We start from the raw sequence: 23793 nt of genomic DNA, 5'->3' as shown, positions 1-23793 counted from the left end.
CACTATGAAGTTGTCAGGATCCGGACCCCAGCTGGGAGTGGCTGGAGGGCGAGGCCGGGTGTGGAAGCTGGGGTACTCTCCCTGGGTGCTAACTCCTCGAAGTCGCTGAGGGGACTGGCCTCAGCCTTCACAGGGAATGAGCTGAGAAGAAGGGTAAGCTTCTCAGCCCCCTGTGAAGGCTGAGGCCAGTCCCCTCAGCGACTTCGAGGAGTTAGCACCCGGGGAGAGTACCCCAGCTTCCACACCCAGCCTCGCCCTCCGGCCACTCCCAGCTGGGGTCCGGATCCTGACAGTAGAAGAAGGGTTTAACCTCACGCCTCCACCAGCCTCTGTTGTCCCAGAAAGCCAAGGTAGGCTTGGACCGTCTCAGAGCTGGGTGCAGGCTGCGCTTCTATGCATGGTGCATAGAGTTCCGGTGGCCGAGTTACGCCACACCACTGTTTTCCCCCACCCAACCGTTACACACTCTTTTCCTCACGACACCGACTTTGAGTTCCGCAACCGAAGGTTGCTCACCCTTCATTCTCTTTGGATGGATGGTGAGCACCGGAGGCAATGGATGCCGATTGGAGGAAGAGCCCAGATCCCTGGCTATGGCCCTTTAGGATAAAGCGGCATAGAGGGAGGGTAGTTGCCCAAGACACATCGCTGCGCCTTCGCTGGCTCACTCATCCGACTCTCTGAGACGCTGGGTACACTCAGGGAACTCTTCATTTCACACATTTCTGATGGAGGACGGACACTGAAGCAATGGATGGCATCTAGTGAGCCCAGGTCCTTGGCTATGGCCCGAAGCGGCATAGAAGGAGGGTAACGCCTAGGTTGCATCGCTGTGCTTTCAAAACCCACACACCCGACTGTTTTTGTTTTCATTCACACCCCCGATGAAGGACAGGCACCAAAGCAATGGATGGTGACTAGTGAGCCCAGAGTCCTTGGCTATGGCCCCTTCAGGATGAAGCGGCATAGAAGGAGGGTAACGCCTAGATCACATCGCTGCACTTCCGTAACCTACACCCCAATTCCCTAAGGCGCATGGAGCCGACCCTTCCATTTCCTTTTCGCTGGGGATCCAACGTGCGACCCCATATAGTTTTCTTGCGACCCCAATGGTCTGGATTTCTGAGAAACCAGCACGATATCAACTCTACCACATCGAACCCCACTCCCATCCCGACCATATGCCCCAAATTTTTTTTCTGCCATGTTTTTTCATTTATATTCTACCAACACTCTGCAAATAGTCCAGGCAACGAACCACAGCACACAGAGGAGAGGGGGGGGCTTGTTTAGCCACTTCGGGGCGAAGTGGCATTAGAAGGAGGGTGAGAGGGTCAGGGTGAGCACCCTGACCAGACTGCCCCGCGTCCATCTGCTCCCTATTCTACTTCCCAACACCACACCACTGCATGGTCGCATGTGGACATGGAGACGACAGAGGGTGCAGCCATGGGCATCGTAGGATGGCTTGCAGACCCGGAGGCGATAGAAGGGAGATGATGGGGGAGCAGCCACAGCTCCGCATGGCTGCCTGCAGACACGGAGATGACAAGGGACGGAACCATGGAGGTCATAGTGCCGCTTGCAGACATGGAGATGATGGAAGGAGTTCCCCAATACTGGTGTGGGGTCCGAGCAGGACCTGCGATTTTTTTTCTCCCAGTGCGCAATCTGTCTTAGTGGGAGGAGAGCTGTTTAGCTGGTGGAGATGGACTATTGCCGCCTTTTTTCCTTATTTTTTCCTTCTTATTCACGACTAAGAACCTTTCTTAATGCTTTAATATGTTCTCATTTTTATTCTTTTAACTCTTTTCATGAAGTGGATACAGCTGCAGACCAGGAGAGGACCCGACTCCGGGACCATAGCCACTTCGGGGCAAAGTGGCATAGAGGGAGGGTGATGTCAGGGTTCAGCACCCTGCCTTAGGGTGCCCCGGACTCCCCACCTACTTTACCCCCTTTTATTCTTTGACTGTTGCCTTGTTGTTGCCTTTGTGTGTTGTGTACACGCGCGCGCACGGGATAGCGTGGGAACTTTCTGAGTGAGCAGCTCGCCCAGAATGTTCCCACGGGTCACAGCCACAGTTCTGGGCAAGCAACTCGCCCAGAACGTTCCCACGCTTACTGGGCACTGCCACCTGGATGTTCCCTCCGGGTCACACTACACAACTCTAGGAGCTGTATAGTTGTGGGCATGTGACCCATTCCTTTATATAGCAACCATGCGGGGAGATGAGACCTTTACCCTTCTTCTCATCTCATGCCCCGCATAGGCAAGTGTATATATTATCTTTCCTTTTACTATACATCTCATGCCCCGCATAGTGTGAGGACAGGCCAGATGGGGGTTGAGGTCAGGGAGCCTCCGAGTCCGAGGCCGGGCCCTGACAGAAGTGAACAATGGAGAGAATCCCTTTCCTTAGAAAGGGCCGGCCTTCCAGATGGAAAGGCAACAGAGAAATGAGCACAGTACAAAGGAGCACCGCGCATTTTGGGGACCTGGCACTCAATAGCGCCAGGAATACACAGATCCTTCCTTGGAGGTGGAGTGTCTGTTGGTAAGACAGATCGTTCACTATGCAGTGAACGACAGATGAGAACCCTTTTCCAGATGGAAAGGCAACAGGGAAATGAGCATGGTACAAAGAAGCACCACGCATTTTGGGGACCCGGCACCCAATAATGCCGGGAACACACAGACTTTCCCAGAAGTGGAGTGTCTGTGGGCAGAACATATCGTTCACTATGCAGTGAACAATAGATGAGAACCCTTTCCTTAGAAAGGGTTGGTCTCCCTTCCGCAGAAGGGGTGGAGAATAATGAATCACCAAAATCATGATGTGGAACAGCATCGCGCATCTTGGTGACCTGGCACTTAACAGCGCCAGGAAAGCATCCCTCTTGGCCTGCAGAGGGCCAAGGAGGCGGTTCGGATTCGACTTCCTGCAGAGTGGAGGGAGTAGGTGCTGCTGGGTTGTCAAACCCAGGAATTTCCGAAGCACTGGGCAGCTCTATGAGCTGGCACTTGGCAGCAGCTGAAGCGCTGCCGATTCCATCTATAACCACGATAGATGAGAACCCTTTCCTTAGGAAGGGTTGGTCTCCTTTCCGCGGAAAGGGTAGGGAATTATGAACCACCAGGTCCGTGGTCCGGAGCATCCTGGTGACCTGGCACTCAAAAGTGCCAGGAAAAACGCTCCTCTTGGCGTGAAGAGGGCCTCTGAGGCCCTTCAAATCCATCCTCCCTCAGATCAGGATGAGTAGGGGGTTGGGAGTGTGTGAGTATCTGGGTTGTCAAACCCAGGAATTGCCGAAGCGCTGGGCAGCTCTATGAGCTGGCACTTGGCAGCAGCTGAAGCGCTGCCGATCCCATCTAAAACAGATGGTAAACAAGTCGCTTGGGCCCTCACAATGTCGCTAGATCGACACTTGGCTCCCACTGGGGCAAGAGAGTCAATGAGACTTCCACACAGCAAAGCGCTGGGTGGCTCGGTGCGGTCACACTCTACAGCATTAGAGGAATGGTTATTCCGTCCCAAACTGGGCGGAAGGGAAGTCTCAGTATGCTTTTCTAGTGTGCAAGTGAGTGGGGAGGGAAGTCAGGCCTGAGTGGCCATGGGTGGGTCAACTCGTGTTTTAGTCCACGGTTCTAACTTTGTTGACGCGTTCACATAATACTCATGCACTCTTGAAATAGGGAGAGCGGGCCCATGATGGTGAACGTGAGGGTGGCAGTAGGACAGACACCAAGTGGGATTGAGATGCTGTGACAGGTTCAGCATCTCCTGAGATGGTACAATGCGTATGAGATGCGTTGCTGGGCCCTCACGGGCCCAGATCACCACTTGCAGATGGAGTGGTGTTGACTCCCACCATAGGACTGGAGGAAGGGCCAGCTGTGTGGGTGCGAGTCCGGAACTTCCTGGTTGTGAGCATCAGGAAGTGAGATCAAAGGTTCCAGTGTGAACCTTGATTGAATGTGCTGTCAGGGACTGGTCCGGGGTCAAGAGCGTCCAGGTATATCGCCTGGCGCTGAGGGCCCAGTGGGGTATGAAGTGGGCGCATGCGGCAACGGGTCCGGCACAGGCAGACGTCCCTGAAGTGGGAATGGTGAGAAGAAGACTGCTTCTCTGGTTCCCACCCCAGGTATGTTTATATACATGGTGCTCAGGTCACATGAGAGTTGCCACGTCATCCCCATGCACAGCCCCAGCCACCCAGGTATCCCCATGGGGGATCCCGAAGGGATCCGCTGCAGGCATGCATGCTGGGTGTACCCAGGGGTCATCCAGAGCATCCAGGGTTGGGTGCATCGTGCATGGGTCACAGGCAGGTTAGTAGTACATCAATCAAGGGAAGTCGTCCATGTGGGTGGGGGTGGGGGGAGTAGAGAATGAGACAGAGAAGAAATAAGAAGAGGGGGAAGTGGAGGGAGGAGGAGATAGGGAGGGGGAGAAGGGGGTAGCGGGTGGAGTGGAGCCGGGTGGAGCCGGGTGAGGCAGGTGTGCCCTGACATGTGTGCATCGTCAGGGACAACGATGCATGGGTTGCCAAATGGGGTTCTGGCACCGGTGTCGTGGTAGCTTCCCAGATCCTGAGATTGGGAGGGGTTGCCTCTACTCTGAGGCACAGCCTAGGTGAGCGTGCGTCTAGGAATGGCGCACGCGCGATTTGCGCATGAGAACTAGGCGCAAATGCGCGTTGTCAGGGTAGACAACGCATGTGGGACACAGCAGGGTTCCGTCACCAGTCACGGTGCCGAGATTGTAAAAGGAAACTAGCTTAAAAAAGTGAAAGGTTGCTTACTTATTTGGGGATGGTAACGTTCCATTCCCCCGTTCACCTCAGGCCTCAGTTAGTCCATCTAAATATAAGCTTAAATGTGCTGTATATTCAACGGGGTAGAGGTAAAAGGCTACTGGGCCTTTACAACTACTCCGAGGTATATATATGTAAATTACATATCTCGGCGCAAATAAATAAAGAAATAATAGCATCACTATAATGGGAATTATAGTGATGCAACATAATGATATCACTATAATCGGAATTATAGTGAAGTAAGGTTAATCCCTTACAACATGCCAGGTACACAGTGAAAATGACAAAGAGCTAGTGAGTCATTCCGATTCATTCTGTCCAGATGCTGTAGAATGGACAAGGGATCAGGATACACAGAGGGAAGTTGCTGAAAGCGTTGCAGAAGGAGTTGCATGTCGTGAAGGGTATCAGGGCCATGGTGATCAGAGAGGTGAACCCCAAAACTGAGACAAACGCTTTTACAGAGCTCATAATCACAAGAAGGAGAGAGAAGGAAGTGGTGGAGTTGAGAAGGATGGACCTCGATAGTGGGCAAATGATCCCGTTCTTGCACACAACCCAGGAGCACAGAACCATAGCAGTCAGCATTCACAATATGTCATATCAAGCATAATCGTTTATCATTAATTGTTAAAGATGCAAAGTGTAATCCGTGTAGGTATGCATACTGGGAGATTGTGTGCGAGGATAGATGGAAAGCACAAGAAAGGAAAGAATATGGCCACAACCCTGGGGACATCAGTTACAAATAGGTGTGGATGTAGCAACAACTCACTTGTATCGGGAGTGAACATGAGCTTTTTCAGGTGATATGATGGGTCAGTGAGCTTGGGAGGAGAAGTCAACGGAGAGGGGTGAACGAAGGAGTTACATAAGCAGTGGACCCTAGGTTTGGAGGGAGTGAGGACCCCAGGAAATAGAACTATATGGGGCAGATAATGGACCTTGGGTTTCGGGGACATGCAGGACCCTGTGCATAGGACAATTCAGTTGGGGAGAAAAAAACGCAGGACCCGCTACGGAGTAGCGGGAATTGGCGGTTGCCTCTTTGGGCCGACGGTGGTCCCACAAAAGACAAAGCAACAACCAAATAGAGCGACATTGTAGTGGAGAATTACTACAATCATTCTAGAAACCAGTGCGTGAGCATTGCTTATGCAGACTGCAGCAAACAAAACATTCCACATCCCACAGCACGGCACGAATTAGCACTATAAAAATAGAAGTAAATCGCGTTTACTTGCCTGCCGAGTTTCACGTTCATACAGTCTGCCGTTAGAACGTCGTCTGCGACGCAAGTTTAGCGCCGGGCCAGTCTGACAAGATCGGTACAAATACACGTAAACAAAGTCACTTAACCCCGGCGCAAGCCCTTACTGCGCTCGAAGGACCATCTTTGAATGGGCGGTGGGGACATACCCCTCGAACCTTTGACAAACTATAAATCTAAAATACGGAGTCAGCGTCGCGCTACACCTCCATTCATGCGCTCTGCACGGACTACTGCCACCATCGCGAGTTCTTCTCGATCCAGGCCTGTGAGACGTGGATCCCGATACTCAGATTCTACAGAAGATGACACTAGGAGGCTATTAGAACCATCTGAAGAGCTTTACGATGGCGATGACGACGAGGCTGATGAGGAGACCCGCTTGACATCTGGCGAGCCAGAAACGAACGAAAGACTTGGCACGGTACGTTTCTCATTGTGGTCTCATGGCAGTTCATCTTTAACGAGTCTCCCTAAGGACTCAAGGCCTGTTTTTGCCAGTATGACTGGTAAAGATCGCTCCCGAACGATCCCTTTCAGGCCTTCAGGTAATGGATGTGGCCCCGTACCACCTAGTGACACTGATCCTCTCGTCACCAGAAAAATTACAAGCCAAATTTCCACCCAACGTTGTCAAAAACCAGAAGTACAATATCTTTACCTTCCTCCCCTTAGTTTTTTACGAGCAATTCAAGTTCTTTTTCAACCTTTATTTCCTACTTGTTGCTTTGTCCCAATTTGTACCCGCGCTGAAGATAGGTACACCAATTTGTCATCTTTAGTGGAAGTTGTTAATATTAACGCATTGACCAGGTTTCATCGTCACATATGTTGCTCCCCTAGCATTCGTTTTGTCCGTAACGATGGGCAAAGAAGCATATGACGACTATCAGAGACATCTTCGTGACCGAGAGGCGAATTCCCAAAAATATTCCGTCTTGGACGCGCAAGTGCTCCCTTCGGGTGACTCAAACGACATAGAGAATGAAGGGGCTCCACACGGGTCTCCCAAAATCCGGGCCGTGCCTTCCTCGCAACTGAAAGCTGGTGACCTTGTCATTCTGGAGAAAAACCAACGAGTTCCTGCCGACATGGTCTTACTCAGAACCTCGGACTCTAATGGGACATGTTTCATTCGTACGGATCAGTTAGATGGAGAGACAGACTGGAAGCTACGGGTGGCTGTCCCTTCCTGTCAGAAGATATCATCAGAAAACGATCTAGTTTCTTTAGATGCAGAAATATATGGTACGCTCCAACTTGACAAGCCAACGTACCGTCGCCCAATTAGATCTTCGATTTTTAGCGGATCCCCCTGTTAAAGATATCAACACTTTTATTGGCACATTCTCCGTCCAAACAATACATTCAATCAATGGTCAAGATGTACCATTAAATCCCAAAGTGGAGCCGTTAACGGTCGACAATGTCCTGTGGTCAAACACGGTGCTAGCAGCCGGGACCGCAGTCGGGTTTGTCATCTATACTGGCCCCGAAACTCGCGCTGTGATGAACACAAGTCACCCCGAAACCAAGATGGGATTGCTTGATTTGGAGATAAATCAACTGGCAAAGGTTGCCACACGCCCAAGAGTCCGTCAGTTGCGTTTGCTGATCATACACGATATAGATTCTGTGCACGGTGACGTTTGCCCTATCCATAGCCCTTGTAGCCCTCAATGGGTTCAGGGGTCTGTGGTATGTCTATATCTTCCGATTTTTGATTCTATTCTCCTCTATCATCCCTATAAGGTCTGTATTTGTCGTTTATATCAGCGCATCACTTTTCTAAGAATCGGTCTCGATTAGCTTGCGCGTCAACCTAGATATGGGGAAAACGGTATACGCACATCAAATTCAGAACGACCCGGAGATCCCGGACACCATCGTCCGGACGAGCACGTTACCAGAGGAACTTGGGAGGATAGAATATCTCCTGAGTGATAAGACAGGGACACTTACTCAAAACGGTGAGTTGGATCAATTTTGGGACTCCAGACATTCCTAATAATTCGTTCAGAGATGGAAATGAGGAAGTTACACATGGGTACTATGTCATTCGGCTTGGACTCCATGGATGAAGTTAGCAATCAACTATCAATTGCATTTTCCGACGGTCGAGAAGGTCGGTATATATAAGCCCACCATGTAGCTGCTGAATTGACATTTCCTCAGCTAAAGGGCTACCGTTACCAACCCTTCCGGCGGGTGTCCAGTTGGCGGGAAGAGGGAGGCGAGATATGACGTCTCGGATTCGTGATGTGGCTCTTGCCCTTGCTCTGTGTCATAATGTGCGGTACATTGCCATTGTCTAGACGTTTCTGATTTCCATTTCTAGGTTACGCCGGTAATTAATGATGATGGCACAGTTTCGTACCAGGCATCATCACCAGATGAAGTCGCTATTGTTAGATGGACTGAGTCTATTGGACTCACTCTTATCGCTCGCTCCCGTACCCATATTGATTTGCGAACTCCGACTGGATCAACATTGTCATTCGCTGTTCTAGAGCTTTTCCCCTTTACCTCGGAGTCCAAAAGAATGGGCATTATAATCAAAGATCTTCAAACGAACGAGATAACATTCCTCCAGAAGGGGGCTGATGTTGTAATGGCGCCCATTGTACAGAGGAACGATTGGCTCGAAGAGGAGTGTGCCAATATGGCCCGCGAGGGCCTCCGAACTCTTGTCATGGCGCGACGGAAGCTTTCTGTTGAAGTGTACGATGCCTTCGTACAAGCTTATCAGGAAGCGAGTGTTTCCCTTCAAAATCGCAATGAAAACATGGCAGCAACCGTGGCACGACATCTTGAGCACGATCTGGAGCTTCTAGGTCTGACTGGGGTTGAAGACAAGCTTCAAGATGGTGTCCGATCGACCCTGGAACTTCTTCGAAATGCCGGACTCAAAATATGGATGTTAACTGGAGACAAGATCGAAACTGCGACAGTTATTGCGATTTCCACGAAGCTAGTGGCGCGTAATCAGTACATTCACACCGTCTCGAAACGTAGGTATTCCGTGGCCGATCAAATAACGATTATATCCTTAAATTTTGTTCCCAAGTGTCCAATACAGACGACGCAAAATCTGAGCTGGAATTCTTACAGTCCAAGCCCGATTGTTGCCTAGTGATCGACGGCGTGTCTCTACAGGTAAGCATCCGCCAGATATAACTAGAGGGGTCTCTAACATTTAAGAACAGCTTTGCCTTGATCAATTTCGGATTCAGTTTATCGAGATTGCTACCAAACTTTCAGCAGTCGTGGCTTGCCGGTGCTCGCCCACTCAGAAGGCCGATGTCGCGCGCTTGATACGGAACTTCACGAAGAAAAGGGTATGCTGTATCGGGGATGGAGGGAATGACGTCAGTATGATTCAGGCAGCGGACGTCGGTATGTGATCTTCTGCGTCTTGGCATGGTGCTTTATTAATTATGGCTTGCTGACAGGTGTGGGCATTGTCGGGAAAGAGGGGAAACAGGCTTCATTGGCTGCCGACTTCTCAATAACCCAGTTCAGTTACTTGACTAAGCTCCTCGTCTGGCATGGGCGTAACTCGTATAAGCGATCGGCCAAGTTGGCCCAGTTCGTTATCCACCGTGGTTTGATCATTTCAATCATGCAAGCCGTGTTCTCAGCAATCTTCTACTTCGCTCCCATAGCCCTATATCAAGGTTGGCTGATGGTTGGTTACGCTACCACTTACACTATGGCGCCGGTCTTCTCGTTGGTGCTTGATCGCGACGTTACTGAGGATTTGGCGTTGATTTATCCTGAGCTTTACAAAGAATTGACGAAGGTGGATCCAATTCATCCATGTTTGGATCTGGATCCTTACTTACGTCCTTTGAAGGGTCGAGCCCTGTCTTACAAGACTTTCTTTATGTGGCTGATGATCAGTGTTTATCAAGGTCAGTCAGAGGTGCTCTATAGGGTGGCAGTTTTTACGGAAATCCATCCTCAGGTGGTGCTATCATGATTATGAGTTTATTGCTATTCGAAAATGAGTTCCTGAACATTGTTGCTATCTCATTTACCGCATTGGTTTTGAACGAGCTTTTCATGGTTGGCTTGGAAATAACAACTTGGTAAGTCCATTACTGTCAATTAGTTAGATCACAGTCTCACTGTGAATTACTAGGCATCTGTATATGATTATCGCCGAAATCGTGACACTCTTGATATATATCATCAGCATGGCTTTCCTGCCTGAGTATTTTGGTTCGTCTTCTGACTCTCTTGATCTCACTTCTCATACTCACGATTCCTCAGATCTGTCATTTGTTGTGTCTGCGACATACGCTTGGAAGGTGACATTGATCGTAGCCGTCAGCGCTTTCCCTTTGGGCATCATCAAGCTTATTCGTAGTCGGGTACATCCTGCGACTTTTACGAAACTATCGTAGACGCTCGACCATTCTTATGTGTGTTATCGATATTTACCTGCAACTCTGTGGTGTTCATTAATAGTTCCCTAATGATAATATTGGGCCAAAAGTCGGTTTCGTCAACTCTTATCATTGAGTGACTTATGTAAGAGTATCGGAGAGTAATAGACATGTATAGTTAATCAGAAACGGCGAGACAACTGCTAACTACTCTGCGAGGGTGTCGAAGGGGAGCGATTCGAATACTGGAGCGGGACGCCATATGCATGAGCGGGTGGGATTCCGTTCATTGCACCGAAAGGACCCGAGCCCCACAGATTGTTTGCAGCTTGTTGAGGGTAACCCCATGCGCTGGGACCTCCAAATGATCGGCTTCCAACAGGTTCCATAATTTTAGGGGGTTCACCAGGTGCACCCCACATGTGAGCATTGTTCGGAGCCGCACCAAATCTGCGGCCAGTTACAGGGAGTAATAGTTCGTCATCGTCATTGATCAGAGCCTTACTCCCAAGGAAGTTTGTAGGACTTGGCGAACGGCGACTCGAGGAGCCAGAAGGAGGTTTATCCTCTCCGTCCATAGTTGCAACGCCAACTGGCCGAGATATCGGTCCGAGAGGCTTCTGAATTGTTCCATAACCCATTGAGGGTGTACGGCCGATGACCTCGTGAGCACTGGATGCTCTGCGAACATGACTCGGAGGACCCGAAGGAGGTAAAGCATCTGATCTGCCTGGGAAACCCATGCCGATGGGGGACGACACGGCTGAACTCGAAGTCAGAGGAGTCTGCATTTGACCACTAAAACTTTTGGGAGGGCCGATGGGAGGAACAGGTGTCGAAGCTTGGTAGTTCATACCACTGTCGAAATTACTGTCCATTATCGGGTACCCTCGCGGCATACCCGGAGTAGACAGAGGGGTGGGTAGAGGTTGTGAAGACTGGCTCGGAAACGTACCCACGGAAGCGTATGAAGGATGGGGGGTGAAACCATTTACTGGCATACCCTGATGAGGTGGAGGAAGGTAACTTCCAATGGGAAGGAGTCCAGGAGGTGCAGAGGGCAGTGGCTGCGATTGAAAAGACCCTGGGTGCGCACTTGACGGAGTTTGTGCAGGCATCGGTTGGGGTTGGATGTGAGCAGTTGGTACAGTGTTGGTGGCAACTGTAGGTCGCGGAGGTGTTGGACGAGAGGATGAAGGTGTAGCGGGAGGCAGGGATGTTATGGTCTGGGTAGGCGCTGGTGTCGGAGCTGGTGCTGGTGCCGACGCTGGTGCCGACGCTAGTGCCGTTGCTGGTGCCGATGCCAATACCGGTGCTGGGGTCGGCGCTGGTGATGGTGCTGGTGTAGGCGTAGGTGCTGGAGCTGACACTGGCGCTGGGGTTTGCAACGCGGCGGCAGGTTTAGTTAAAATCTTTTTCGGAGCTGGCGATACCTGCTTAAGGGTTGAGGTGGAACTAGTAGTTGAAGTGCGGGGTGGGGAGGGCGCCGGCCTTGAGGCAGCGGCAACAGCGGCGGCGGTGGCAGCAGCGGTAGCTTTGACGAACCAAGGCATTCAGGCGTACAACAGTACAAAGGAAAGACTTGCCCACCTTTAGCGGCAGCAGCTTGCTTCTGTCGTTCTTCTGCTTTCCTCTCAGCCTCCTCTTTCTCTGCCCGTCGTTTCGCCTCTTCTTCACGAAGCTTCCGTTCACGTTCCTCACGCTGAGCTTGTTCCCTGCATGCCATAAATAAGCATTAATGATAAAGTAAACAAGGACTTCCGCACCTGGCTTTCCGCTCCTCCTCTTTTTCCCTCTGCGAAACCGACATCAGAATAAACACGATAAAGTTAGGAACACAGTCACCTCTCTAGCCGCACGTTCGGCAGCTCTGCGTTGTTCCAAGGCAGCCTTTTCTGCTGCCGCCTTCTCCGCAGCTTTCCGCTGGTTTTCCAGGAATTTCTTCCTCTCTTCAGCCTCGCGTATCCGCGCAGCTTCGAGCCGAGCCTCCCGTGCAGCGGCCGCCTCGCGTCTCCTTCTCTCCTGTTCCTCTTGTCTCTTGCGAGCAGCCTCCTCAGCAGCTGCGCGCCTCTCTTTCTCTGCAGCCTCTGCTGCTGCACGTTCAGCCTCTTTACGAGCTCGTGCCTCCTCTTTCGCGCGCTGCTGCTGAAGTCTTGAAAAAAGTGGTTCAGATCATATACCAATGTAGGCCCTAAACAATCCACCTTTTCTTCTCTCTTTTCTTTTCAGCCTCCGCTTCCTGTTTGGCCCTCTTTTCAGCAGCCTGTCGCAATTCCTCGAGGATTTGCTGCTTCTGTTCCCAAGCTAACCGCTCACGGTACGCTTGCAGGACGCGCTGTTCAAACATCCTAGCAGCAAAAACGGAAAACATTCGCTTCCCCTCTTGCATCTTCTGCTCCTCAGTCATGATGCGCTGGAGAAAACACCGATGAGTAAAAGAACTGGTTGAGGAAGCTCAGTTGCACCCACGTCCTCTTCGGAATCATCCTCCTCCTCCTCATCCTCGTCACCATCATCCTCGTCTTCGTCTTCATCCTCACTGTCATCTTCAATAGAAGCAACAGCCTCACCTTCGCGTTGCATCCGACGCTCTGCTAGCTGTTCCATCATTTCCAAAAATTTCTGTCCGTCATTCTTCAACAAGTCATCTGCCACTGTGAGGATGTTACCTGGACCTTCGTTTCGCAAAACGTTGATCAGTTATAAAGGAATTGAAAGGCTACGACGCTCACCTGCGGCAGTAAATTGTGAATTGAACGAGAACATTTTGGACTCGGTCTTTCGTCGGCCTTTGCCTGAAGCCAACTGAGTATCCACTCTATTTCATGCAATGAGCATATCATACCGTTGTAATCTTCATAGTCGATGTCATCTTCATCGTCCATTTCATCCTCATCGTCATAATCTTCGTCGTCGTAGTCATCCTCATCCTCATCATATTCATCTTCATCCAATGTCCGTCTTTGCCCCTTTCGGACACCATTGGGCTGTTGACCCCTCCGGGTATTCGAAAGTTGCTTCGGCTGTGGAGTGGGGGCGCTAATTACTTGGCCATTCTTATCCAGGGCAACGCTGCCTGGAAATGGCCCTGGACCAGGTGGTGGTAACCCCCGCGAAGCAGCTTGCTGCTGCAGGTTTGCATAATGCTCAAGATCTTCATAATAAGCCTCGTATAGAACCTCAAGCTCTTGCTCGATCGCGTTGCTGGTTCAAAGGAGGAGTTAAGTCAAAGAACTAACATGCAGTGGATGTTGCAAATGAAAATGGATTCTAGGGGACGTGCAATGCTCACCGCTTTCTCCCGCAGACGGCACAACTACACCCATGCCTTTGCTGCTCTTTCATCTTCTTCAAAACAGCTTCTTTCTCGACTTTTACAAGGTCTCGCCTCTCCCGCTCCCCCAACTTTAGCCAGAACTCCTTGATTCTTTCCCTCTCTTCAGGTGAATTGGTAGGCCAGATATTGTTGGAATTCTGCTTGTTGCTGCCGATAGAACGCTTTCCGCGACCTGACACATTTGTCATCACAGGAACCTGACGACCCCTCGCAGTAGTGTAATTGTTGGCTGTCGGAGCCCTGGAGGCAAGCCTGGAATTCTTACTCGGAGGCGCGAGTGGGGGGTTCTGGGATGGAGGATTCGATGTGGTGTACGACATTGGTAGCTTACCAGCGGCACGGGACCCAGGAATGGGATTCACTCGAGCTTTGACCGGTTCAGGCGTAGACGGTTGTGGAGGCGTGTTGGCGTTCTTTTTCTTCTTCTTATTCTTCTTTCCAACGGGCTTCTGCTCAGGTACGAGCTGCTGAGGCGGCAATTTCTGCTGTGGTTCTACGTAGTATCTCGGTCAGACAAATTGTTATGTAGCTCGTCCACACGCCTACCAGCAGGTGAAGTTTCTATTCCATCACGATGCACCTCAACTTCGACCTGGTAGCGAGGGTCCTCGTCGCCCTCATCCTCCGTATAGAACTCGCCATTGTCGTAAACTTGGTCACCTAAAATGGTAGTGGGAGTTTATGAGCAGCGGTGTGAACAGTGCTGCTAAGACACTGAACGCAGATCCAAGAAGAGGGGCGCACCATTTGAATTGGCAGTATTAAAAGCGGCTTCCAGCGAACGCCGTATGGCAGGATCGGATAGGACAGCAGAATCGAAAGGGGCATTTTCCAGAGGATAGCTTCCTGGTAACCCCTTTGAGGCACCCTTTCCACCAGTGCGTATCATCTGCTGAGCTATAGCGTACATTGTCTGTGCTTTGGAGAGCTCGTTGGCAGGGATCTGGGCTATTTGGTCACAGAAAGTAAATTTATGGATTTGAGATGGTAAAGTTTTCGGCGCATCGGAATCACTAAGCGCACCTGCTGCTTCTAGTAAAGGATTATAAGGCTCATTGGTCTTCGGCTGTGAAGCTTCGCGAGTTGCTGAGACAGGACTTTCTGAAGGAGAGTTTGTTGACAGGTGGGCAGCAGCGAGTTCTGGGCTCAGCCCAGTTGCCCTGGGAGGGTTCGGTTCAAGTGGTGGTGGCTCATCATCATCATCCTCATCAGCTGAGGCATCGCCCCTAGCTTTATCCTTTTTTCTCTTCTTCTTCTTTGCAGACGTGTTTGTCTCGACAGGAACGGGTGGAGGTGGAGGTGCCACGGCAGTACGAGCTGGGGCGTTCTGCTTGACGGAGGATTTAGGATTCACTGACATGCGAAGGGAAGGTATGTTCGATCTTTGGTGTCGCGAGCTCAATGAAAAGGATATTGGAAACGATCAGAGTATAGTCCTGAGACGAGCGGACTGCGGCTGCTAGCAAAGAACCACAGCTCTCACAGAAGTCGTTGGAAATGGAACAGGGGATGCTCTTGGACTGCAGCCGCGGCGAAGATATTCGAGAGCCTTTGCTCGTTGCTGATGCGGCACAAGAAAGTCCAGGTGAAGGGTCGCTTTACTCCGTGGGCAAGGTCACAACTACAAAGTTAACTCAATGTCATTGATTCTACCCGCCCCTATTTTCAATCTCAAACGCGCCTCTTTTCTTGCTCTCTGGCAGTTTGTTTTTTGTTAAGATCCGCTTGGGTTGCTTTCGTTGTTCGCTCTGGCATGGTACCAACGTTTTCCAAACATGACTCAAAGTAACCCAGTCCACTTTCGACTGCCTTTTCACCAGATTTAAGCCACTTTGCGTCTCCTTGTGCGGTTCGGTCAACACCCTTCTAGCGGTTCTTCCCTTCCCCTTCACCCTTGGTTTCTTCAACTAGGCCACCTCCAGAAGTTATGTACTTTATTAGCACAATCCCCGACTGCCAGGAACCATGAGAAGCGCAGGACGAATGCGCAGGTTTCTTTCAGAGGAGCGGGTGTCCTCTGCGATAACATATGGCCCACGTTTCTCGACACAAGCATAGAATTAGTGAGGAACAAATCCCGAACTCAGCTTCTATAATCTATCTAGATTCGAAGCCCCCGAGTCTGTCCGAAATCACTCAGTGCTACTGGTAACCACCTATGTTACAAGTAAAGACTCCGAGAGCCTTCTGTTCACACCATTCCCGATGGAATTGCCTGTGTTTCTGATCAGATGAATGGAGGGTGCTCACACTGGGTTTCTTGGATGATTCACGCCCATCGTATAACTGCATCCCTTAGGCGTCGGAGCTCGATTTAGTCATTCGCCTTATATCTAAATTTGAATTCGCGTGTTCTTCTCGCAGAGAATATTACGGGGTTTGGATTGTCTGAAGGCGTTGACGATGACATCCACTGAAAAGGATTCAGCTGGGTGGAGCACACTTATCATACGATAACGATGAATAACAAAACCCTAGCCAACCAATGTCAGCAGACGACTCCCGTCTCTTCACGTCTCCCACTCCCGGCTGGTACTACAACGCCCACGGGACAAGTTGTCTGTGAGTCAAACCGCGGTTAGAGTACAGGCAGAGGTCCAAGCACACAAAAGCACTCACCCGGGTGGAGGAGTTTGGACGCCATGCAATCCAGAAACAATGCTCTGCGTTGGTGTATGTGCCGACGAGAGAGGCCACAATGTAACGGGGCATAGTGGGCATAGGTGGCTAAGAGCATATCCAAACCCTCTTCTGGCGCTTTGAGAAGGTGCCAGCGACTGAAGCTGAGCTTTTGCTTCATAATGAGGGCTTTTCAAACCGCGTGCCTGTGCAAGGGCCCACCGTAAACAATGCGTCATTCCCCAAACAGTGCCGCGAGTGAGGTGAGCCGCTCTGGGCTCATAGCCTGTTGAAGCGCCAACACAGCAGACGGCTTGATTAGGATGCCTGTAGACTCTGAAGATGCGTCGCGACTTGTTATCGCAGGCCTTTCCCATGTGGTTAGCTCACAACACACCACCCATCAAGCTGGAAGTTGAATCAGACACTGTGGCTGAGTGGTTAAAGCGATTGATTAGAAATCAATTCCTCTCTGAGGGCGCACGTTCGAATCGTGCCAGTGTCGCATTTTTTGTTTCATTGTCCCTGACACTGGCTCGAGAGGAAACCAATTGCTTTGACCACAGTCTCTTGTCTGGCCTCTACCCTCTTGTAGAATATCTGTAACCTCCAGTCGGCATAGCACATATAACTATAAAACACACCATGTACTAACCTATATCTAATATTACGAAGTCATATGTAGAGCTGGAATCCTGCTTAGCGGAATGTCTTGTCGGAAGGGCCCGGCTTCATCTGATCCCACGCTGATCTGTGTTGATCGTAACAAGCCACGATGACACTATTTGAGGGCTTGCCAGACGAGCTGTTATTGCGCATCTTTAAGGATCACGAGCTTCAGCCCCATGAGCTTCAAGTGATTTCTTCGTTGTCCAAGAGGATACGAAGGGCTGCATTGGATGATTCGATTTGGAGACGGATCTGTCACGTCATCATGTCTGGATGTTCGCTCCTTGGCGATGAAGAGGAAGTACAGTTGACAAAATGGGGAGCACAGAGCTTTTATGATCTTTGGGTCTCCTTGTTGCGTCAATGGTCGCCCTTTATTGGTTTCTGGGTTGCTTCTCCGTCGCGTGACATAATCTACATCGCGCCATGCAACACAAGGGGTGCCATACTGGTGGCTAATTTGGATCTGACCAACGCGTTCAAGCCTGATCCCAAGGACAATTTAAGGTTCAGAGTAAGATCAATAGCTAGAAGCGAATACCGCTATCCCCTCTACATTCAGACTGCAGACATGTTGATTCATGCCACCGAAGAGGACATAGCGGGCAGCGTTTTCCTGAATGGTGTAATTTCCGTCGGCCTATACATACCCCACTACAAGGTTCTACGCACGGACTTTTATGGGCTGCTTCAGCAAGGCGATGGATCCGCGGTGGTGCCATTTTCTCCGACTACATTTCAAAGGTCGGTCGTTCGCAGCGACTGGATTGGTGGACTGGGCCGACCTCCTCGGCAACGCGTTTGCCCAGGCTTGATGCCCTCACCCGCGATGGCACCCATCATTCGCTCACTCGTCCATACGGGAAATGAAGTTGAATTCCCCTGCCTGCAATGTTGGAACTACAGCAGGCATAGCAAGTATATACCATTAGGACCCCCCAAAAGGACAGACATCCATGCTTCACCATCAGCCCTAAATATCCTCGATTACCCTTCGAATCTCATCGACAGCGGTCTCTTTGCTGGGCCTTATAAAGACAGCCTTGAACTCTTTTATATCACCGTGCGGACACACAGAAAAGGATTTTCATAAGGCTTCAGCTTCAATGGCCCGAGATCCAGACGGTGCCATTCCCTTCAACAGTTCCCGCACCCTGCTAGACGACATCCCACCTGAGTACCACTGGGAGGGCACATTTGCACATGATGATTCTACGCCTCATCTGGGACCCTTTTCTCGAGGCTATTCCCCCAACCCGCATATCTCAGTGGGTAGCGTCAAACCAGGGCAACGCATCATTGAAGCAGTCAGGATTCATGGAAATCTCGACCTTCCACGCGGCCAGAGGGCTTTCATCGGTTTTCTGGATATTCCTTCTGATTCATATAATACTTCATCCGCGTCTTCAGATGTAAGGGAGGCTATAACAGAGTTCGATGGTGTGATAAATCGACACTCTGAGGGTAGTATCCCAACCGAAGCGGCAAACAATGAATTTCGTTCGTTGATGGAGAAGTATGGCTTGCCTCCCACAACCCATCGAAATCCATTCATCCCATGGCCTATTCGCCGATTGGAAGGACAGGGCACCTCCGGCTCCACCGCCGCGCAGAGAGGACCCCACCGTGTTGTCGCACTTTCCGATAGCGAGATGATGGCTCCAGGAGAAGGTTGGACGACCCGAGGCGTAATGAGGATTGCAGATCGGAGTATTCAGAACCCACGCTGGACCAGTTGTGATATCCATTTCGAGAGCAGAAGAGAGTTGCTGGTATGCCGTCCAGGGTATGTTACGACGTTCAGACACCTGGAATGTTTCTCGCTGGCAGCTTGAGTCCCTGGACGTATCCTGTATTCGGCTTCGATGCATGGTACACATATTCCGAAAATAACTAGCACTTTTTTTCCTGTCGATTGGGTTGTTGGGCTTCCATTATGCATGCATAATGCATGTGATCGTAATTTGAAGAATTCAACGTGTTCCCGCACTGACCGTTGCTAGTTGTCCCTGCTCAAAAAGCCAGTCAGAAGTCCTCTTGTCGCACGTTCTTGAAGATAACATGGTTCGGCCCTATGAGCCTCAAAGGATCGAGGAGAGTACGTGGTTGAGTCGATCTAGAGACAAATTTGTCGATCTGGGCGTTCTCCCCGATGAAATGGGGAGCACTGAGCTTTGAGCACCATCTTTTCTGCGGCAATGGTCGCCCTTTATCGGGTTCTGGTACGTCACTTTCTACAACTGGCATGCGAACGAAGGGATCTGCCAACAAACGCGTTCACAATGTCAATACGGCCATCGATCAGGCATACATATACTAATGCCGTGAACTCTGAGAGATGTATCCTTTAAACTACCGAAGAGGACGTGGCGACTTGGCTATCATCCATCGCCTGAAACACGGGTTTTATGGGCTGGTCAATGGATATACGGCTGTTCCATGTGCATGTCCCAAAATACCCACAGCCAGTAGTTACCCTGGCTCGTTCATAAGGCGAACAAAGGCGTGTTCGCTTGCCTAAGCCCCAACCATCCCTCGCCAGATCGGACCAACTCTACGAGTACATACCATTAGACCTCAAAAACTGTTAAAGTCTCCCTTGGCCCCTCAACGTACATCAGGAATTACTTACCCTTCGAAACCTTTATCGATGCATAGCGATCTCTTTTATATCCTGGATCTTTCGGATCCGAGCCCGTTTCTATCACCGCGTCCGGACAACGATATGTCTATGTAGAATTTCTATAAAGCTTTCAACGGTCCGAGGTCCCGATCTTTCTCGTTCGAAAGCTCAATTGGCTCACTTGCATATATCTCAACCGGAGTTGCCGTTCGGCTGCCCCAGGATAATCTCACGCTTCATATGGACCCCTCTTGCTCACCCCCCCCCCCCCGACCCGCGCGTCCCATTGCATGGCGTCAACCCCAGGGAAACAAATTATTGACGTAGTCAAGGTTCATGAAAGCCCCCAATGTCCCGTTGCGGCCCAACGGAACACCATTGGTTTCCTTATTACAACCTGCCATTCTTCGGATCTCAAGGGAGGTGATGGGACTAGAAAGCTCGATGATATGCCGACGGGGGATGTCTCGACCGAAATGACGAACAAGTACTGTATTGGGGGAAGAAGTGCTCCTCATGTGTTTGCGGCACTTTCGACAGAAGTGGAAAAACATTGTCGGAAATGCATTAGGGGGGGGAAGGGGGAACCACGGATGTTGCCGTTATAGCCTTGGGAGTTGTTTGTCAGTTCGAACACAATTTGGTTTCAATCCGTAACGTACGTGCATATATTTTTGGGCATAGCCAATGGCTGGTAATCGAGTTCGAACCATGTATTTACAACTGTTTACATCGCAGTTTTTTTTTTGTCTCCCCTCACACCACCTTGCGAGTCCGCCGTGGCCATGTTTTTCCAATGGCTAACGCGAACAGACAAGCCCTTGGCATTGAACGGTTTGCGGGGAGAACCAACGGGTGCTGACTCATCTCGATTATGTTGTCGGTTGCATGTGATGAGAATTTGAAAAGTCGCAACCAACCGACTGCTTTTTGCGCTGATTCTGCTACTCGTTGGGCCCCCCCTCACCTTCGTTCGCAGTTCTTTCCAACCATGCCCCCAATCTCTACTGGCGCTAGAATTCTCGTTACAGGAGCTAACGGTTTCATCGCGGCTCAAACATGTTCTACCCTTACCCAACGCGGACACACCGTGATCGGAACCGTCAGGTCCAAGTCGAAGGGAGAATATTTGAAGAAAGTCATTGGTGACAAGTTTGATTATGTTGTTGTAGAAAATATTGAGAAGGTAAGTCCAAAGCGCCCAATTCCCTTTGATCTCGTCACTTGTCGCGTCACTTTTTTTTTTTTTGCCAATTTCTTTCTTTTTTTTTTACGATGGATTTATCACATCGCATCCTAGCCGGACGCGTTCGACAATGCAGTCAAGTCTACAAACGTGGATGCTGTCGTTCATATGGCATCCCCAGTTGATACGTCGTCCGAAGACCCGGCTGTAGTCATTGGTCCGGCCGTATCTGGGACTACCGGTATTCTTAAAAGTGCGCTTGAACATGGGTACGTGTTAACCGCAAATTTTTGCCTCCGTTCCATAATACACACATTATCGGTATCCATCTCGGTCAACAAGTCCGTCCGTGAAACGCATCGTGATCACATCCTCCGTTGCATCTCTCATTGTGCCCAAGGACGGAACATATACATTTACTGAAGTAAGGCCCTTTAGGGGAAATCCGAGACTAATTTTCGGTTGAAAGCTGATCGATTGAACAGTCCGATTGGAACACATATTCACCAAGTTGCGTTGAACAAAAGGGTAAGAACGCTGGGATTCATAAATACCGCGCGTCCAAGGTCTTGGCGGAAAGAGCCGCGTGGACATTTATGGAGGACAACAAAGACACCGTCAAATTTGATTTAACCACTATCCTCCCTCCTCTCGTCCGTGTCAATGCCTTCTCTAAACAACTGTGAGAACTGATGACTATCCTCCTTTCTCCAGGTATTTGGCGTATGTCCCCAACTTATTGTTTGATTTGTGTGAACTATCAAAGATCCCATTCTCGAACTGAAAATTTTCCCCTTTCTCTTCTTTTCTAGCCCCTTATTCACCAAACTACATCCTTGTCCAAGTTGAACGAAACGTCCATACTCTTTCTCAAAAGGGTAACAAACCCACCATTACAAGCTCATTTCCCTGGTGTGAGCGGAAACCTTGTTGATGTTCGCGATGTTGCCTTGGCACACGCCCTCGCCCTGGAGAGCGACAAAGCAGGTGGAGAGCGGTTCATCGTCAGTAACGGACCCTTTGCTTGGCAACAAATCAGTGCGTTGTGGCTTTTATATAGACTCGCCCACCCCCCACCCCCACCCCCCTTTTTTTTTTTTGGCTAACCTTTGAGGCTTATTTAGCCGATGAACTGTACGAAGCTGGTATTACCGACATTCCGATTGGAGTTCCGGGTTCGTGGAAAGCTAAACCGTTCGAAATCATCATGGACGGATCTAAAGCTTCCGACGTTCTTGGTTTGAAATATCGAACTATTAGGGAAACCGCAGTGGATGGCCTCAATAGCTTGAGAGAGAGATTTGGGAAGGAGGTAAAAATATGAGTACACATCCCTCCCTCCCTAAGCAAGGGAATTTGGACTCCGGGGACGTTGATAGATTAGGCTCCGCTTTTTTTTTGCATGCATTACATACTTAATATTTTTTTTTTTATTATTCCATGCGAAGCGAGAGAATTCATGTTTGTAACATTATGGCCGAATAGAGTATAGTAGATACAGGCGCTTTGTTGTTGTTCACAATCAATCAAATAAATTTTCCTGAACAGGTAAGGAGAATTTCCTATTCGGTAACTGTCAATTGTGTCAACTCATGGTTTGACTGGCGCTGAAATCACTTTACTACACAATCGCTAGCTTGGGATCTATAGTACTAAGCGTCGACGTCCGGGTTCACTCCACATCATATCTGCATCCGCTTCCTCTGATCATATGAATTTGGGAATGGGTATGCTCTTTTCTCTTTCAGGATTCCATTTCCATTACCGATTTCTGCAAAGCAGCCACTCCGCTAAAACTCGGTAGACAAACAAGTGTGGCCCAGCATCCTGATGTGCGATTTGTAACCCGCGAAACAATACCCCCGGTCCCAAGGGACCGGGAAACTAAAAGTGACAGTGATATAAGTAGATCAGATGTTCGTCACCCCTTTTTTTCGACGAGCCCCGGGTTGTTGCATGTCATCAATCATGCTGGTACCGACGCTATATAGAGTTCTAGCTTCACATAGGAATCTTGCCAACGCGTACGTTGCCCCCCCCCTGAGCCACGTTGCAATTTAACGACAACTATATACATAGCTAGTCGTCGTTAACCAAAACCCAATCTATTGGTTTCATGTGGGGCCACCCGGGCCCGAGATCCGGCGAATTCTGATCCCTTCTAACAGTTTGCCATTGATCGGGATCTTGTCCCCCACGTCCATGCACGAGTGTATGTATTTGATTATCCTAGAGATTTCCATTCATGTTACTGAGAGGACGCTGATCACTGTGGAGGTTAGGACGCGCGCGCCGCGCCAGCGCTATAGCGTGTACATGGCAGCGGCTGCCATGCGGCGAGGGGTCTGCCATAGAATGGAACTGCGTGGATACCTCCATTCGTACTAGGCGTTGCGATTCGTACGGTTGAGACAGGCGAATGATGGGAATTCATCAGCACAAGCGCCATATTGATGGCTGGATCGAAGGGCATTGGCAGCTTCCATTGGCCAAAAATGTATGTATGTATGTTCCGGTTGGGATCGAACGCTGCGGAACTCCCTTACGCGCGCCGCTGCGGAGAGTCGGAGCAACGATGAAAACATGCAAGATACGTGTATAGGTGAAATACTATATCCCCCCCCCCCCCCCCCGTGGCTTGGCTTTATTATTGTGGAGATCAGATCCAGAGTTTCATCATCATTAGTACTGTATGGCAGACAGAGCCAGAGGATAGAAGCACACATGTGCCACAGGGCTCAGATCTGCGCAGCTCCTTAACTCCGGGTGCAAAACACTGACCAGTGACACCTACTATCTCCACATTTTTCAGAACAGGTGCATGCAAGTTAACGTACATACTCAGCTTCGACGGCGCACCCGAGAGGGTTTGAATGC

At 50.1% G+C, this 23793-nt stretch overlaps 6 protein-coding genes and 1 non-coding gene across 7 annotated transcripts; 5 read left to right on the top strand and 2 right to left on the bottom strand.

Annotated features, from left to right (window-relative positions):
• Positions 1-6305: 6305 nt before the first annotated feature.
• On the top strand, positions 6306-10500 carry EI90DRAFT_2912529 (uncharacterized protein; the record flags this gene model as incomplete). The annotated part of the gene is made up of 17 exons (XM_039054462.1): positions 6306-6519; positions 6607-6639; positions 6692-6850; positions 6905-7339; positions 7398-7666; positions 7722-7843; positions 7901-8061; positions 8112-8216; positions 8267-8382; positions 8430-9102; positions 9159-9247; positions 9298-9487; positions 9544-9893; positions 9948-10005; positions 10059-10182; positions 10236-10315; positions 10367-10500. The coding sequence occupies 17 exons, from the start codon at positions 6306-6308 to the stop codon at positions 10498-10500; spliced, it is 3312 nt and encodes a 1103-aa protein (XP_038919005.1).
• Positions 10501-10593: 93 nt separating this feature from the next.
• On the bottom strand, positions 10594-12242 carry EI90DRAFT_281355 (uncharacterized protein). The gene has a single exon (XM_039053543.1). The coding sequence runs from the start codon at positions 12033-12035 to the stop codon at positions 10686-10688; it is 1350 nt and encodes a 449-aa protein (XP_038919004.1). The 5' UTR covers positions 12036-12242; the 3' UTR covers positions 10594-10685.
• A 431-nt stretch (positions 12243-12673) lies between these two features.
• Positions 12674-15434, bottom strand: EI90DRAFT_2969576 (salt tolerance down-regulator-domain-containing protein; the record flags this gene model as incomplete). The annotated part of the gene is made up of 8 exons (XM_039055658.1): positions 14843-15434; positions 14564-14767; positions 14366-14479; positions 13775-14312; positions 13328-13686; positions 13215-13277; positions 12952-13157; positions 12674-12895 (listed from the first exon to the last, which is right to left on the bottom strand). The coding sequence occupies exons 1-8, from the start codon at positions 15177-15179 to the stop codon at positions 12674-12676; spliced, it is 2043 nt and encodes a 680-aa protein (XP_038919003.1). The 5' UTR covers positions 15180-15434.
• A 1427-nt stretch (positions 15435-16861) lies between these two features.
• On the top strand, positions 16862-16943 carry EI90DRAFT_t86. Its single transcript has one exon. It is a non-coding gene; the product is annotated as a tRNA-Ser (tRNA).
• Positions 16876-18356, top strand: EI90DRAFT_281132 (uncharacterized protein). Its single transcript, XM_039053537.1, has one exon. The coding sequence runs from the start codon at positions 17214-17216 to the stop codon at positions 18198-18200; it is 987 nt and encodes a 328-aa protein (XP_038919002.1). The 5' UTR covers positions 16876-17213; the 3' UTR covers positions 18201-18356.
• EI90DRAFT_3120190 (uncharacterized protein) lies at positions 18214-18942 on the top strand (the record flags this gene model as incomplete). Its single annotated transcript, XM_039063289.1, has 1 exon — positions 18214-18942. The coding sequence occupies one exon, from the start codon at positions 18214-18216 to the stop codon at positions 18940-18942; it is 729 nt and encodes a 242-aa protein (XP_038919001.1).
• Positions 18943-20721: 1779 nt separating this feature from the next.
• Positions 20722-22240, top strand: EI90DRAFT_3014531 (NAD-binding protein; the record flags this gene model as incomplete). Its single annotated transcript, XM_039056791.1, has 7 exons — positions 20722-20916; positions 21031-21185; positions 21259-21340; positions 21402-21569; positions 21631-21639; positions 21729-21954; positions 22041-22240. 7 exons carry the CDS (start codon positions 20722-20724, stop codon positions 22238-22240), a joined length of 1035 nt encoding a protein of 344 aa, XP_038919000.1.
• Positions 22241-23793: the final 1553 nt, after the last annotated feature.

The sequence above is a fragment of the Cantharellus anzutake genome (genome assembly GCF_015039405.1).
Source record: "Cantharellus anzutake strain C23 chromosome Unknown EI90scaffold_12, whole genome shotgun sequence".
In the NCBI taxonomy this organism is placed as follows: Eukaryota; Fungi; Basidiomycota; class Agaricomycetes; order Cantharellales; family Hydnaceae; genus Cantharellus; species Cantharellus anzutake.
Note: the sequence above shows the minus strand (reverse complement) of the source record. Positions and strands in the feature narration are given on the sequence as shown.

Coding starts and splice junctions, on each gene's coding strand:
- EI90DRAFT_281132 (XM_039053537.1), top strand. CDS start 17,214: ATGACACTATTTGAGGGCTTGCCAGACGAGCTGTTATTGCGCATCTTT.
- EI90DRAFT_281355 (XM_039053543.1), bottom strand. CDS start 12,035: ATGCCTTGGTTCGTCAAAGCTACCGCTGCTGCCACCGCCGCCGCTGTT.